The sequence below is a fragment of the Uloborus diversus genome, chromosome 8, assembly GCF_026930045.1.
Source record: "Uloborus diversus isolate 005 chromosome 8, Udiv.v.3.1, whole genome shotgun sequence".
NCBI lineage: Eukaryota > Metazoa > Arthropoda > Arachnida > Araneae > Uloboridae > Uloborus > Uloborus diversus.
This window is the reverse complement of record NC_072738.1, coordinates 156,341,950-156,360,079: the sequence shown is the minus strand read 5'-3', so window position 1 is coordinate 156,360,079 and position 18,130 is coordinate 156,341,950. Positions and strand designations below refer to the sequence as shown.

At 32.0% G+C, this 18,130-nt stretch overlaps 1 protein-coding gene across 1 annotated transcript in view; it reads left to right on the top strand.

The window, feature by feature from the left end:
• LOC129228696 (solute carrier organic anion transporter family member 4A1-like) overlaps positions 1–18,130 on the top strand; it is a 35,149-nt gene that overhangs the window by 2,405 nt on the left and 14,614 nt on the right. The window contains 7 exon segments of the mRNA XM_054863380.1: positions 851–950; positions 7,145–7,266; positions 9,063–9,233; positions 12,376–12,465; positions 14,035–14,063; positions 14,065–14,231; positions 17,975–18,125. Of these exon segments, the coding sequence (XP_054719355.1) occupies positions 851–950; positions 7,145–7,266; positions 9,063–9,233; positions 12,376–12,465; positions 14,035–14,063; positions 14,065–14,231; positions 17,975–18,125 (830 nt within the window).

The following is an 18,130-nucleotide window of genomic DNA, read 5'->3' as shown; positions in this document are numbered from 1 at the left end:
TTGATTAGAAATGTTTTTTAAATATTGAATAAAAAAGAAGCAAACATTTATAATCCTAAAGTTAAAAAATTTTGTAATTACTTACAGAATTGAATATACCTACTCGATGCATGAAAAAAATTAATCTGTCTAAAATTAACTTAGCAAATTGTAAACAAATCACAATCATTATGAATGCTTCTGAGTCATTCATTTTATTGTCATATTGCTAAAGATATAGGAAATTACCTCATTAATAGCAAACACTTATTAATTTTATCTTGCTTCTTTTTTAAATATTTTGATTCTTGACTGAAAACTTTTTGTCTCAAAAAAAAAAAAATAAATAAATAAATAAATAAATTCTCTGGCTTAAGTTTATTTGTTTCAATTATGTCAATAGTAAGTTTTCAATAGGTTTATTATATTAGACCTTTAAAACATACTTCTAGCATAATTTTACTTCTAACCTATTTTATAGGTATGCTGTTTTTATGCTTTTATTTCCTGCATTTTGAAAATTGCGATCTGTTTGCATACTCTATGAGAATTTGATTTCTTTTGCAATTTTAATGTTTTTACTATGTTTTATTTAGAAGCAAACAAACAATTTATGGACCATAGATTTTGTATGTTGGTGTCTAGTTCAGTGAAATGTGAAATATCCTTTTACAACAAACTTAGAGAAACCAAAATTAGTTCATTATAACAGCAATTCGGTTGTGATAAAATTCAAGCAATGTAATGGCATTTATTTTGTTAAAATGAATATTTCATTGCATTAGTATGCATTGTATTGAGATTTTATTGGAAAAAAATATATATGCATGTATTTGTACACTGTTTTGATTTAACCTTTTATTCTTGAAAGGTATCTTTTATACTATGGCTATTATTGGACCTGCCCTTGGTTATCTTATGGGTGGACAGCTGTTAAAGCTTTATGTTGATTATGGAGTAGATGCCAATGAGTAAGTTTTTCTTCTCTCAATATTTTTGTTGCTCATGTAAAGAGTTTCAGGGTCGGGTTTTTGACATTAAAAAAAAAAACTTTTTACGTGACATGCCGAAAACCCAAAACTGTCGAATACCGACATTATTGTCAAATAGTTATTGATATTTTTTATTAACACAAAAGCTTTCCTCATGCTTAAAAAATATTTAACTGTAACTTACACATTTCAGTCGAGTTAATTAAAATTAAATTCGTAAATTTAATTAGAAAGTTCAGAAATTTTTGTTTTAATTAGGTAGTTTTGCTGTAAAAAATGATTTTGGATTTTGAAACTAAAATGCTTATAGATTTTAAATCTAGTTTTCAAAGTAGTTCTGTTTAAATTATTAAATAACTAAAACTATTAGTCACAAGTATTTTAATCTTTATATCAAGATTTTTTTGAGCTAAAGCAAAACTAAGTTGATCATCACTCAATGACTAATTGTAAATCTTCTACATACAGTCAATTCACGATAACTCAAATCTAAAGGGAACAACAAAAAAACTTCGAATTATCGGAAGTTTGACTTACCGCTAGTTTCGGTTTTAGACATTTTAATATTAAAAACCATCAAATATTTTAATATGTACATATAGCAGACAAAATTACAGAACTTAAGTTTTTTCGCACAATATGTAGTTTCTCCGTGAAGAGTTCTAAAGACAATATTGTGTCGGGTCTTGAACTTCTCCAGGCATCCAGCAGTGGCGTGGAAATTTTCTATGTTCAGTAATATAGCAAAATTCATTGCTTTCTCACGTAGCAAAGATCCACTTATAGGGATGGCATATGGTCTTCATTTCAATACTGCTGGAACCACTTGAATGGAGCTAATTCTACTTCAGGAAAGGTGCACATCTTCATTTGCTTCAAATTTGGATTCATCGATTCGTATCGCTTTTGAAGAATCTTTAATTTTGATTGTTGGATTCCTTTCAATGTCATAAATAAGATTTACTTTACTTTCTAAATCTAAGGTTTTTGGCTTTTGCTTAGACACCTTTAATAGCAAAGACAAATCTCTCTCTCTCCGGGGAACTTATCAGCAAATGATTTAACTAAAGAATAAAGGGGAAAGCGTCAACCTTTGAATCAAGGTACGATCAGTTGAGTTGACAACTTGACTGCTTAAAAGCAGATTCGTTATCCAGTAGCATGTCTAAGTATAAACAGTACGGTACAACAAAAAAAAAGCTATACTCATTTCCGCACATGCAACTCCTTTATCATACATTGGCTCAACAGATGTTCTCCTTGCTTTAGAGGTCTAATGTGCAGGAATTACAGATAAAGGTGAATAAATTTTTCTTTCATAGTCACTTTTTTCTTTCACTTTTATTCCATTCTTCCGAAATGAATTTAGAGTCATCTGTGAAAAAACTTCGAGTTAAAGGATGTTAACTTCAAGATATTGATAAAAAAAAAACATAAAATTAAAGACAAAGGGATCAGGACTTGATAAAAACTTCGAGTTATAGTATTACTCGAGTTATTGGACTTTGAGTTAACCCGAATTGATTATTTTTGACACTAATTTTTTATTGTTTTAAATTTTAACATCTGTTATTAACTTTTCTGTTGACTAATACAATTGTTCTCAGTTCCTAAATTAGCTAATATTTGCATGAAGCGGCCAAATTCATTTAAGTTTTCAATAGCTTTTGAAGTTGAATCTGGACCATGTCCTAGAAGTTACGTCTCGGTTCAAGGTGTCTCAGCAAATGTATGGTGGATAAACCAATCTTTCAGCGTCAATTGAGTAGATATTCTCCAGTTTGATTGATCCTTGCCGAACAATAAAATGAACTTGTTGTATAAAAAGTATCAAAACTGGTATTTAGTTACTGCCAGGGCTGTGGAGTCGGAGTCGAAGAGTCGGAGTCGGACTGATTTTGGCGTAAAGGAGTTGGAGTCGGAGTCGGTAGAAAATATGCCGACTCCGACTCCGGTCTACTTTTTTTTCTTTAATTTTCGCTGACTCTCCTGGCATTTTTTGAAAAACTGACTACCAGTTGATTCGATTACATGTATAAAAGCCTACTAATAAGAAAACAACTGTCATTAATAACCAGCTGGCTTGACTGTTTATCGAATTTTCTGTAATAGCCACCTACGCTGTTCCCTAGTTTGCTTGTTTTTCAACATTCTTGAAATAATAGCAACTGTGAGCACTGTTTTCTTACCTAACATTTTATATTTTTTTAATCACTTTAAAACAACAATAATAAAATTTTTTAAAATCACTTTAAAACAACAATAATAACATTTTTCTTACTTCGACCTCAGTTATAAAATTGTAAAAGGAATGTACCCCTTGAGCAAGTTGGAGCCCGTAATTCGAGAGGTATCTTACGGTGTTCTGTAATTAAACTTAGTGTTGGCGTGCAAAGGCGCAAATCTAAAAGACATGATAAAATATATCTGTCTTTTCAATCTAAGGACAACAACTACAAGTTTGATTCTCAACAAAAGTATGAAATAGAACAAATATCTTGGTTACAACACTCAAATAATTGCAGTTAATCTTAAAATCTTCATTTCAAGATTAATTCTAAAGCAGCCAGTAAAATTAAAATTAAAAATTGAGGGAATAATTATAGGAAAAAGAAAAGCTATTTGTACAAAACTGTATATTGCCGCATTTTCTGTAAAATTTTCTCCAAGCGTACATGTACCCCAATTTTCCCTCAATACAAGTATAGTGCCCTATTTTCGTTGAAATTTTATAGATGAAATATAATTTCAAATTTATTGGGGATTTTTTTTTTTCAGAATTAAAGTATGTGTATTGTTTTTATAAACTCTGAAATATACTTGAGGTGTCACCCACCAGATGGATCTCGGCCGGAGCGGACCGCCCTCGCTCAATAAAGGTTTTTTGACTTAGCAAAAAAAACGTTTTTTAAAATCACACGATTTGATCAACATCTATTCGTTAAACATTAATGAGGAGCAAGTTAAACCTTTTCAATTTTTTTTAACAATAGGATGATTATGTGATTTCAATTTTAAAATCGTAATTATTGGAACAATTTGATTTTCAAATTCAATTTCTGACGTTGTATGCTTCTTAATTTTACAAAAAAAAAATACAGCGCTGAAATTTCATAAGAAACAAATTAATATTTCAATCTCTGTATAGAGGTTTTCCTCCCTTCTCATGAGGGGATAGGGTTGAATTGAAAAATAAATAAATAAAAAAGCCGGAGTCGGAGTTGGAGTCGGGTGTTTCGAAACCAAGGAGTCGGGGTCGGAGTCGGCTATTTTCCTTCCGACTCCGCAGCCCTGGTTACTGCATGCCTTGGTGAATAAAGATTTAGAATGGAACTAAATATAATGTGTACAAGTTAACCAGGGTTTGTACGCTTTTTCAAAACTCCTCCAATACTCCTTCATTTTAGAATTTTTTTTGAAGGGCCCTTCAAACTCCTTCATTTTGGTTTTAACTCCTTCAAAACTCCTTGTTTAGTTCAAGACTATATAATCTTCCTCTGTGACAGTCATTTGAAATACTTCCATCTCTAACTGTAAACTTCGTCACAAGGGGGAAGGGAGGGAAGCAACTACTCACAGTCACAGTTGAGAAAGAAAAACACATTGAATGCTGAGAAACACACTATAATATTCAAATAAATTCATTCTTGAACTCATGTTGGCCGAAAGTGTACTTTGTCCCATTTTAATGCCCCCAAAAGTGTCCTCAGCTTGCCAGGCTGTTCTCTTCTCTGTTTTGTATGAAACTGTAATCTATAGGCTTATTTTTTCACGTTTTATTGCTTTTCCCCCACCACACTCTCAGCAGCAAAAATCAGTTTGTCTGGATATTATTTAAATATTTTAAAATACATAAAATAAATGTACTATATTAGGTGATAGTCAAAAAAAAAAAAAAAAAACTTATTTAGTAAATAGCAGTTTTGACTTGGTAAAAAGGATCATTCACAAGTGATGTCATGCCTTGAGAGGAAGACCGGCTCATGAAATTGTTACAATGAGAAGAGAGAGGGTATCAAAAGTGACATCACAGTTATTATAAAAATGTGTATGACATGCAACAAGGAGAGGTGTAAGGCGTAGGGTAACTGACAAAGGGGGAAGAGTTTCAGATATGTTGAAAAAAGTGATATTTATGGACAGCTCAAAGGTACTCCTTCAAAATCTTTTTACTCTTTCAAAACTCCTCCGAAACTCCTTCATTTCATTTCTGGAATTGAGTACAAACCCTGTTAACTGAAGTTGTTTATTTGTTTTTTTAGATATATTACAATTTAGAATACTTCTCATTCTGCAATAACAGCCTTTTTACTGTATAGACTTTATCTCTTTTACTCTATAGACAAGCAACTTGTTGAATTTTTTTTTTTTTAATTATAGATGTTTTAAATCTTAATGTCAAAAAATTTCTTTTTTGTGTATGAAATTTATAAAATTAAATATCACTTGTAAAGGTAATTTTGTTGCCAATGACACTTATCAGAAACCATGTCAAATAGGGGTATTTAACATGACAGTAAAAATCTTGGTTAAAACCGCCTACTGTGGATAATTTACCAATCATGATTATTTTTGTTCTTTAAATTTTAAGTCTGGTACGATTGTTTATTAGCATTCATTATATTTTGGCATTGATGGGTAGGTAAAGCTTTTTAATTGTTAACAAAAACAATAAAATGAATAGTAGTAATGAACTTTTTTTGAATAGAGTTAACAAGTTAATTTAAAGGCTGGTCCTAAGGGAACATAGATTTGTGGATTTTTTGCTTTTGAAACTTTTCAAATCATACAGGTTTTTGTGACTTTTTTTTCACTATATAGTTGTGTTTAATTATTTTAACATGTTTAAGATATCCCCCTCCCCATCTAGAGATTTTAACTAAGATTTATTGTATGCTTTCTATTTAAGTAGTTGTGAGCAGAAATGTTTCTACCATATGGCAGTTATGACTTTCATTTAAACTGTCTCCTTAGTTTTAAGATTGCGAAAAAAAAAAATAAAATAAAATAAAATAAAATAAAAAAAATAAAATAAAATAATGGCTTCTTGTGATTGGGAAATGATAAATGGGTATTCATTTTGTTCACATAATAGTTTCTTTAAGATTAAAGATTTTTGCGTTTTACAACTGGGAGAAATAAAGTTCAGTTATAAGTAGTGAAAAATGCATTTAGAACTTTCAATAAAGCTAGGTAGAGAACCTTAATTTTATATTAAGTGTTTGGTACTGCAGTATCAAGTGTCCCTGAAGTGATATCAAAATTTTTAGATATTTATGCTAATAAGCTTGAAAAGATTAATTTGTTTTTCATTTTGGAATTTAAAATGTTTTTCTCCCCATTTTTTATACAACATTATTTAATACATTTTTAATCTTGTTGAATAGTAGGTTTAAGCATGTACCGTATTACCCCGCTCTATCTGGCATGCCGGAAAAAAGAGAGGTTGAGCAGCATGCTGGGAAATTCGAATTTTCCGGCATGCCGGATAATTTGAAGTTTATTTTGCTGTAATACAAAAGCTACTTTCTTCATTCAGTTCCAACTGTGCATTGAATATAATGTGCGCTTGTTATTTATGGTAGGTCATTATTAATAGGTTTAACTATATGCCAATAAAGTAATCAATTCAGACTGTGACTCATTCATAATTTTTTTTAATAATTTTTTTTTACTTTCCTTTTAAAGAGGCGAGTTTAATTTTTATTTATTGACTAACTACAGTAAATTCTTTAGCATAGGCTCAGGGGCAGTAACTTACTGCTTAAATGTTTGTGTGGTTTTAATTTAATTTTTATAAATTATTCATTAATATTTTTCTTGTTAAAATAACAAATGACGTTGTTAGTTTATAGTTTTACAAATTTAAACTTTATTAATACTAACCGGATATGTATAGAACATATACATATCTGATAAGTATTATGTTTATTATATGTATATATTTTACAGTAATTTTTTTCCTAACCTCGATTCTCTCTCCCCCGGAAAGGACCAGGTAAGTGTTATTGAAAATCTGTTGATCCCCAAATTTTGTGGCATGCTAGATAATGCGGGGTAATATGGTAATTATTTAAATAAAATCTGTATATAAATAGATATAATTAAATAAAAAATCTGCTTATTTTTAAATAACTATTTCATGTACCTTCATTATTTACCAAACTTTTCAGGCTTGGCTTGTCTCCGTCCAGTACTGTTTGGGTTGGTGCTTGGTGGATTGGTTTTGTATTTGCTGCAATTCTTGGGTTGTTAATTGCTATACCTATGCTTGCATTTCCTAAGACCTTGCCTTGTAAGTGGTTTAGTTTTTTCTGATAATTTTCTTTTAAATACAGTAGGAGACCGTTATAATGCACATCTTGGGACCAGAGCTTTTGCGTTATACAGGTTTTTGTATTATATAGATCATTTCACAAATTTTGAAACTAATATTCAGAACATATCTATATGTTAGCACTTCAGAATGAGCTTTATCTGCAATAAGTATTAAAGCGACAATATTAGAATTAGATAAAAATGAAACAACGTTTAAAAGCACAGAAAAGATAAAAAGTTTATAAAAAAAAAACGCAGACAAGTTTAGGAGGCAATAGCCTCCTTCCTCGGTGCGAAATGTATAAAATATCTTTTCTGTGCTTTTAAACGTTGTTTCATTTTTATCCAATTTACCTGCACAGAGCTATCGCTTTTCAATATTAGAATTAGTTATTCACAAATAAATGTTTCACAATCAAAAGAAAGTGCATTATTCTGCACTTCTGCTAGCTTCATGGTTTGCATAACAGCTGCATTTTCAAGAGCCATCTGGTATTTTCTGTTTACAAGGTACTAATTTTCATTTAAAAGCTTTGAATTAAGATGGAAAGATGAAAAACTGTTTCTAAATTTAATTTGTCTAACCATTTTTATGTCTGCAAAGCAAAACAGAGCGATTTTTTAAACTTTAAACCTATTGTTTACTTCTGAAAAGTTGTGCGGTTTATTGAGAATTGCATTAAATGGGTCGGCATTATAACGGTCTTCTACTGTATATCTTTTAGCAACAATTCAGGACTTTTTTTTTTTGTAAATTAATGTACCTAAGAAGTAAATTAATGTGCCCCAGGATTGTTATTAATTTCTGTCATCCTAAGTGAGGTGTGTATTGAAACTATGGATTGAATGCTATACCTATTATTCAAGCTGTTTGAGTAAACCACATGAAAAAATTAACCTTATAAAGTGAACACCTTAAAATAATAAATTGTGACCAAAATAATAAATTGTGTACAAAAATTGCTCAACATATATTTTCTTGCAAAGTTGACTAAAACATTGCAAGTGAATTTGCAAACTCTTTCTCCAGAGTTTCAAATCATGGGGATGCTTAAATTTTTGATTGGGGGGAAACAAACTTGACACTAATGGTTCCATGAACTACTAAAATTGATATTCTGTTGCTGATGGATGCTTTTGTGGTCCTGAACTATCGGACCACTGATTTTGAATCTCTCTCAGACTGGATAATTACTGCATGGTTATTATACTTGCTCATTTAAGTAAAAATGTCAAACAATTTTTTTCTCCCAAAATATTTTGTCATCCAGTGAAATAAAATTTAAAGTTTATTTAGTCATTAAAAATGTTAGTGTACTAAAACTTTGTCTTTGAGAATACTACACAGTTTTTGAAAATAGTTCAGTTTTTCTACAGTTAAAATTTCAATTGGAATGCAAGCACTATTAACCTTTAGGAAGCTTATTTTTATTTAGTGTACTACAGCTTTGTATCTTTGACTATACTACACAGTTTTTGAAAAGAATTCAGTTTTTCTATAATTAAAATTTTAATTAGAATGCAAGCACTATTAACCTTCAGGAAGCTTGTTTTATTTTCTTTTATTAGTCATGGGTGCAAAAGTATTCTTCTTTCATGAAATTTCTTCACATCTACTTGAATTTTTGTCGGAAATGACTTTCACGTGATATATACTTAAGAGTTTATTAAGATGTGTGCTCAAACATTTATTTGTCAGAGTATAAAAGTATAAATCTAAGCTTTTCAAGTGTGCTCATAGATATTATTTTCATTGATTTGTGACTTTTTTAGGTACAGAAAAAGTGAAAGCTGGAAAAGTGAGTGAAATGCACCAAAAACTAGGTGAAAGCAAAGCAGCCAAAGTTGATTTTGGATCTAGTATTTCAGACTTACCTGCATCATTTAAACTTCTGATAACAAACCCAACATTCGTTTTTTTGAGCTTAGCTGGAGCTAGTGAAGGTATTTTTACTTATATCTATTGTCATATTTCTCTATAAAACAGTGACAGCTGTCTTTATGATCTTTTATATGGATTTCAGTACGGTTTCAGGAAAGGTAAATCTTGTGCAACTAATTTATTACATTTCTATGACAAAGTTACCATGGCTTTGGACAATAAGAAGCCTGTAGATGTTGTTTACATTGATTTTCAAAAAGCTTTCGATAAGGTACCGCATGTTGCTCTACTTAGCAAATTAGCTGATATAGGAATAGGAGGGAAAACTTTCATTTGGGTAAAAAATTGGCTGACTGGAAGGAAACAAAGAGTAGTTGTAAAGGGAAATTATTCTAATTGGAGTGAGGTCTTAAGCGGGGTTCCTCAAGGATCAGTGTTAGGGCCAGTTTTGTTCATTGTCTTTATGAACGATACTCACAAAAATATTTCTGGGAACATGAATTGTTTTGCTGATGATGTCAAAGTTATGGGGACTGTAGAAAATGAAGAACAAGCAAATCAGCTGCAAGAGGATCTAGATCATATTACGGAGTGGGCTGATAAATGGGGTATGGCTGTTAATGTTGGGAAATGTGAAGTGCTACATTTAGGGCATGGAAATAAGTGTACAAGTTATTTTTTGCAAGGTTCAGTCATTAGTCAGGCAGACAAAGTTACTGATCTGGGGGTCCTAATAAGTCAGGATTTAAAGTTTAGCCAACAGTGCAGCATTGCTAGCAACAAAGCCAATAAGATACTTGGGTTTATCAATAGATCTATTTCAAATAAATCTAAAGAAGTTCTTCTGCCCTTATATAGAAGTTTGGTGAGACCCCATTTGGAATATGCTGTTCAGTTTTGGTCTCCTTATCTTAAGAAAGACATTAATGTATTGGAAAGGGTTCAAAGGCAGGCTACAAGGCTAATAAGTAGACTTTCCCACTTAAACTATGATTCCAGGCTTAGAAGGCTAAAAATGTACAGTCTTGAGCAAAGAAGAGACCGAGGGGACATGATTCAGCTGTTTAAATTTATTAAAACGAAAGATGTTACGGGGCTAAAGTTTAGCACTGAAAACAGGACAAGGGGTCATTGTTTTAAGCTATTTAAATCTCAGGCTAACATGGATATTAGGAAAAATTATTATTTTAGCAGGGTAGTGGAACCTTGGAACAGCTTACCGGAAGAGGTGGTAATGAGCAAAGGAGTAGACAGTTTTAAGAGGGCCATTGATCTTCACTGGGGATTGTAAATTGACTAGGACCAGTCTAGCTGGGCCTAGAGCCTGTTACTGGTCGTCACTTTTGTATTTGTATGTTTGTATTTTTTTTTTTCTTCAAAGAGTAAGGAACATGTAAAAGACATTTAAGTTATCTTTTAAACATGAACTATTCAGAAAATTCTCCTGCCTGTATTCATTCAGAATGACCAAATAACTTGGAAATCAAGGCATAACCAGGGATTTCTAATATTATGACCTTGATATAAAAGGCCACCTGTGCCTAAGGTCATCCCCCTTATAATGTCACTTTTCTGAATTTTCGGCACAACGAATATGAATTCTATGTTATGGAGTATCAGTATGTGGGGTTTGGTCTTAAATGCATTAATCACATATAAGGTCACTGTTGCCCATCTTTTTCTTCTCGGGGAAATCAGGGCCACACAGATTTGATTTCAAGAATTTGTCTGTTGTACCTGAAAGTGAGTATCTAATCAAATGTTTGGGGAGAGGGGGGGAGCAAAAAAAATCTAACGGCACTAAAAATATTTTTTATACAAAAAATGGAGAGAATTGTGAAGATTCTAAATATATTAATTTTTGACTTCAAGAAATAGAAAAGAAAGGTTAAAATGAAAAAAAAAAAAAAAAAATCTCATAGACTTAACATTGCTTAAAATTTGAGATTTATTAACTGAATTGAAATGAATTCAAAGCATGAAAAATCTGCAAACAATTTCATTTTTGGAATAATGGATTCTATCAATTTGTGTAATCACATTACATTTAAAATTCTAGTTATTGTTATTTGTTTCTGCCAACAATGAATATTTCTAATATTCCGTAGGTCAACAATTAAAAGTGAAATAGGGAAAAATAGTTTGATTTTACTATTACCTTATTAAAATTAGGTTCCGGTTGCAAATATGGTAAAGATTAGTGTTTTTTGTTTTATTGTGTTATTACTTTTTTTTTTATATTACCGACTGAAATTTAATTTTGACAATTTTTTTTTTGTGATTATTCGAATATATCTAGTCTGTTTCTTCCAATTTCTGCCCATGGAAAATGAATGCTTTACTTTTAAACATTTTGTTTAAAAAAATTTTAGTTGAAGTTTATGAGTGACTGAAACATAACTATAAGTTTGAGGAAATTAATTTGAATGAAATTAAAATTCTACATAAAAATAGGTAACTGGGGCTGTCCATGAAGGATGTCGCTTTTTTTCTCCATTTTTTTTTTAAATCCTTTTGGTCTTGTTAAAAAGTATTTTTTTAGTGAATTATTTGTTTTGAAATATTTATGGGAAGGCTGTGGGAAAATAAGCCTTTTTTCTACCAATATGTAATATAATTATGAAATTATTTTCACCAGCTCGATTCATTTTGTTAAGTTTCATTATTTTTAGTGTATACTTGTCGAAAATCTGTACCTAAATAATTAGCATTTTCTTTGAATTAATTCTGTTACGAATAATATACAATAGTTATATTTCAACTAAATCCTCAAAGCATTTTATTAATAAGTATTGTAATTTGAAAAGTCATCTGGCCAAAAATTGAAAAATGCAGACTTTTAGAATTTATTATAGATTTTGTGTAAAATACAGACCATTATTTAGGGAGTATCAGGGGACAACCTGATTTTAAAAAATTAATGTTTTTTGCATATAAGAGCCATAGTAATTGTTTTCTGAAAGAATTTGCATTGAATTTACCCCTTTGAACCGTCCCCCCCCCACCCCCAAACAAAATATTCAAAATGATGAGCCTGGTAAAGAACATGAATTTTCATTTGTCTTTAAACTTTTGAAATCAAATTTTGCTTTAAGATGTAGTTCTATGTTCACTTTTATTGCATATTTGTTCTTACGATAAATTTTGTACTTTTCACACCTTGAGTATTTTAAAAGTTGGTATAACATGTGTTCTTTTTTCCAGGTATTTTAGTTGCTGGGTTAGCAACATTTCTTCCGAAGCTTATAGAATCTCAGTTTAGCTACCAAGCTAGCTTTGCTGCCTTCATTGTTGGTAAGAATTCTTTTTACAGTAAAACCCCTCCTAATGGACACCCCTCAAAGGCAGATACTCCTCTTATGCGGACAATTTTTAATTCCCCAGTCTCAATGCAAATAACATTATTAAACCCGTCCTGCGGACACCTCTATTGTGGACAAAAAAAAGTTGTCCCGTTAGTGTCCGCATTAGAGATTTTACTGTACATGCATAAATTTTTTGCGTAAATCAAGCATTTAACTAAGATTTGTATGCAGATATTATTTTTGTTCATACTTTAACATACACATCAAAAAACTTAACATGTAATCATAATCGGACCAACATAGACAAAGCACAAAATACACAACAGCACAGCTATAAACCATGGCTAGAAATGACCGGCTCCGACTCAAACTGCAGGAATTTTAGAGCCTTCTACTTGGAAAAAATCAGTTGGACTCACCAGCCCAGCTATAACTAGATCTTTTTAAAACTATGAAAAAAATCACTCATGATGATATTAAAATTTAAATGCAGCTTTGATATTTCTTACAATGACCCTAAGGCAAAATTTTTTGCAACACAATAATGACTGATTCTACAGCTGTTAGGCTACTCATAGTTGTACTATCATTAAAAAGACGCAATCTTGAAATGATCGATATGAATGCTACATTTTTCATATTTATTGTATAAAATAGAAGTTGCTTTAATTTTCAGTGTTTTGATGGATTGTTTTTTACCCGCGTGCGTGACGCAAAGGGGGGGTAATGTGTTTATCAGTCTATATATGTATGTCCGTTTCTATGTGTCGTTCTACAGGCGAAACGCCTTGGCCAATTTTGGTAATTCTTACGTCAATCGATTTGTCTTAACCTTGGGAGTGTCACTAAACATATGACAGAAAACAAAAGTACCATTTCAAAAACTGGTTGCCATTTTGTCAGTTCGTGATCGGCGCACGTTGGGTGTTGCACACTGTGTCTCACGCTACCTGCATGTGACAAATGCAGGTAGTTTTCGCTGCCTGAATTTTTTTTACAAATTATACAGCTTGAAAAATGTGGTGGTATACTAGGATTTTAAAACTTATTGATTGCATTCATAGATTTGTAAACTAGTGCAATTAACAATAATCCCGTTCTTTTTTGTTTATCCTTGCAATGCCAGCGTCTCACCTTCCCAAGAGTTGATCTCTGTTATGTGTTTTGGGGTTGCCATTTTGTGAAAAGGGGAGGTGGGACATTGTCTTGTATTTTCGTGAAACAAAATTTTCCTGAAAAATGCCATAATATCACATTATAAAGAGCCTTTTTAGCTATCACAATTCTATCTGAAACATTTCTATCTAACCCCTTCTTGTTTCTTATAAGTCCTAAAAGCTATGAATGCACCATTTTTACAACTGAAATTTTGTGAAGGGATGAAAGAATTGTGTGAACATCTTTAAATATAGCTTTGCTTTATTATTTTAATAATCTGAACTTTTTTCTAATATATTTAATTTCAGATGATTGATTTGTTTGTGATAAGCATTAATTCCAATCACTTGAATCAAATTTGGATGCTTTCCCCCCATTAAAATGTTATTTTCTTTTACAGGAACTGTCACTATACCTGGTGCTGGAGGCGGGTAATCTAATTGGTGGATATATTGTAAAGAGATTTAAAATGAAATGCGGCAATATTATTCGTATCTGCATAGTCTTTTCTGTGATATGTCTCGCATTTTCATTTATTTTTATTCTTCACTGTCCAGATGCTAAATTTGCTGGTGTCAATGAGCAATTCTTAAACAAGTATGTACTAACTTTTAACTTGTAAAAATGCACAAGAACTTAATTTATTAGGAGGTTTTCTCCTTTGTATTTTTCAATAGTAAATAACTTTTAATTGAAAAAGGGATAAAAAGCAGCTTTATAAAAAGTAAAATATCTCAAAACTTCAACTGCTTATAAATTTTATTAAATTTTATGCTTATGAATGTTATTATTTTTACTTCAAAACTAAAAATTAGCATGCACAAATTTGAAAGGGGGGGGGAGGGATTATCCATTCTTCATTAAAAAATATATATATAAAGTTCAAAGCATCATAACACTTTCTTAAATGTAGTAATAACTAGCTGTACCCGACGCGCGTTGCTACACCAACAAAAAAATACATCATTATACTGATTTTCATGACAATCGGTTGAACGGGGCAGAAGTTGCTACTCTGCAGTGCCACCTGGTGGCGAGTGGCTTCAATGAGCATATTATGCACCTTCTCCGTGGAAAAATACATATATATGTATATATATATATATAGCAATTTTCATAATCGGTCCAGGTATTAAGTGAAGCCGTGACTATACTCAAATTTTGTACTCGCGCAGTTTGCAAGATCAATCAATCACTAAAAATATCAAATAGAAAAAGTTTTGAATCCCCCCTGTTGCATGGAAAGCCATAAAACAATAAGGAAAGAATTTCTTTGTTCAAACTCAAGAAAAATGGCAACAGCTAACTTCTTATCAATAAGATCTTTCACGCGAAATAATTTCTGCGGCCGATAATTTTATTTGTATTTATCCAATGGATTGTGACTTAAATTGGAATAAAAAAGGAACTATCGATCTGATTTTTTTCGAACTGGTCTATAAACATTCCCAGTACCAAAAATAACAAACGGTGAAAGTTTCAGCGAAATCTGCCGGGTAGTTTTTGAGTTCATGGATACATACAGACAGACATTCATTTTTCAGTAGAGCGCCGATTATCCGAACACGTCGGGACCGACCCTAGTTCGGATAAGCAAAAGTTCGGATAATTGGACAGACAATTTAAAGGATATCCCTATCTATACAAAAAAAATCACACTTTATCCAGGCTTAGGACTGGCAACACTGTTAGTGCTGGCGTGTTTAAAAATGTTTTTTTTTTTGTCTTTTTTCATTTTTTAAACTTTTTTTTGTCTTTTTTTCATTTTTTAAACTTTTTTTTGTCTTTTTTTTAAAAAGATTATAATTTAAGTAAAAAAGCTTTTGATTTTTTCTTGCTTCAAAGAAGACATTCTTTTCAATGCTGCCATATCTCTAATGCTTCTTAAATGCATTGCTTGAATAGGATCAGCGTCTTTCTGCCTTTCGAGCCATTTCATAGCTTTTTCCAAGCATTCAAAGGCTTCGCTATGTGATGGACCTGGGTCATTTTCAGAGCATTCATTTTCAATTTCATTTTTATTTTCTTCATTTTCGCCTTCAATCTCAGCCACAATCTCATTGTCATTTAAAATCTGATATCCAGGGTCTTGCATGTCACAATTTAGCCACTCATTAATTTCTTTTTCCTCATAATTTAGGATTCTTCCCATCTCTTTTATAGTTTTACACTTCTCATTTTCCTTATCAGATGCTTCTGCTCCAGTATCAATTTTTTCCCTGTTTAAAATTTTATTCCAGGCATTTTTTAACGTTGATGATTTTACAAGCTTCCAGGAATCGGCAGCCATAATGCAACAATCTTTTAAATTAATGTTTTTGGCATTCTGGGAATCAGGCTCTTCAGTGTCTTCTGATAGAAGCATCTTTCTCAACATTTGCTTTCTATAAAAGCGCTTAAATGTCTCTATTACACTCTGATCCATGGGTTGCATCAGTGATGTAACATTAGGTGGCAAAAACTTTACTCGGAACTTCCCATTTTCCCGTTCAAGGGTATCTGCACACGGATGTGAAGGTGCATTATCAAGAAGTAGGAGTACTCTGCCCTTTTTCTTCATATCTTCTTGATGTGTCTTAACTTTAGGAATGAACGTGTGATCATACCAATCAATGAAACCTTCTGATGTCATCCAAGCCTTCCTTTGAGAAGTGTAAATTACTGGCAGATTTTTCCAATTATTAAAACATCGAGGCTTCTTTGAATGTCCTATCACGAACAATGGTATTCGATGGTTACCGGTTGCATTTGCGCAATTAAGAACTGTGATTCTTTCTTTGTTTAATTTAGTTCCAGAAGCACTTTTTTCGAACCAAGATGCTAATGTTTTTCGGGGTAAAGATCTCCAAAACAGGCCGGTCTCATCTGCATTGTAAATAAATTCTTCTTCGTATTTTTCTGATTTTACAAATTCAATAAATTCTTTTACGAATTTCGTAGCAGACTCTGTAGATGCAGATAATTTTTCACCATGCAATCCGATTTCGCGTATACCATGCCGTAGCTTAAAATTTCTAAGCCACCCAGAGCTTGCTTGAAATGCATTAGTATTTTCTCCATTCAACTTTTCGTTGAAAAATAGTGCCTTCTCACATAATAAGGGTCCAGAAATGGGACGACCAGATGAGCGTTTCTGCAAAAACCACATGTGCAAAGCTTTATCCACTTTATCATCAAAGGATTTTTTCATTGATTTTCTATCTAAGCTTCCTTGCTCACTTTCAAGTCCCGTTAAATACTTCATAATTGATTCTTCATTCTTTTTTATATCTGATATTGTAGACTTTCCTACACCAAACTCCGCTGCTAATTTTGAAGCGGCTTCATTATTTTTCAGCCTCTTCAATATCTTTCCTTTGTCTCCTAGCGAAAGAACAACTCTTTTTCGCTTTCCAGACATCTTTTCACCTTCGTTGCAGAAAAAGAAATGAGCTAGATCGCTGGTGCAATCAACAACCGCTATCAAGAAACCTTTAGTAACAACCACTAACAACTCTATTAACAACAAGAATTAACAGCGGCTAGCAACCGATATCGACGATAACAAACTCTAAAAAAAGCAGAGCACATGATTCTGAGCAACTCACTTTGTCAACGTAGATACGTCACACAAACCAGTTTTTCCCCACGTGTCCACAGCGAGGGTGGAGAAGAATGCAAACAGGAATTTTGTGCTTTGACCTTGGTTTCTCAACCCCTTTCTTCAAACCTTTTGTGTTCTCTCTTCCCACTAACAAAACTCCCCAAAAATACCTTGCAGTTTCCGGATTAAAATTTGTATGCCAAGAAAGAAAAGAAAAAAGATAGATAACAGGGTGAAAAAAAGAGTACGTACGTAATTGAAAGCTTGGTTGGAAGGGACAGAAAAAAAAATTAGGTTTTGGATGAAAAATATGCCGTTCGCATAAAGTTCGGAAAAAAATTTTAAAAGGCGAAAAACACGGTTGGGATAATTGGAAGTTCGGTTAAAAAATTTTAAAAGGCGAAAAACACGGTTCGGATAATTGGAAGTTCGGTTAATTGGAGTTCGGATAATCGGCGCTCTACTGTATATAGATTGGGGTGAAGTAATAAATAAAAAGAATTGAATATCTTCAGTTTCAAATAGAATTTTATGTTTTAGCAAATTTAGGAGATAAGTAGCTTGCAGTATTTCCCCCCCTCCCCTCCCTCATTTATAAACATGTGCCCTTGATAACTGCTCTTCTTATAACTTCTTGTTGTTTTTATATGTTGTAAAATTAATTACTCATGGTTTTTCGAGCACTTGAACTTTGAATTTTGTTGCATTTCACTTCTGAATTTTAATCTGGAGATAATGATTCTTTTGCTTGTTTCAGAACGGATGGTTCTAGGTTTGTTTCAAGTTGCAGTGCTGATTGTCTTTGTTCAGATCAAAACTATGATCCTATTTGTGGTGTGGACAATACCATATACTATTCTCCTTGTTTTGCTGGATGTCACCATATGTATCAAGATAATGAAAGAAAGGTGAT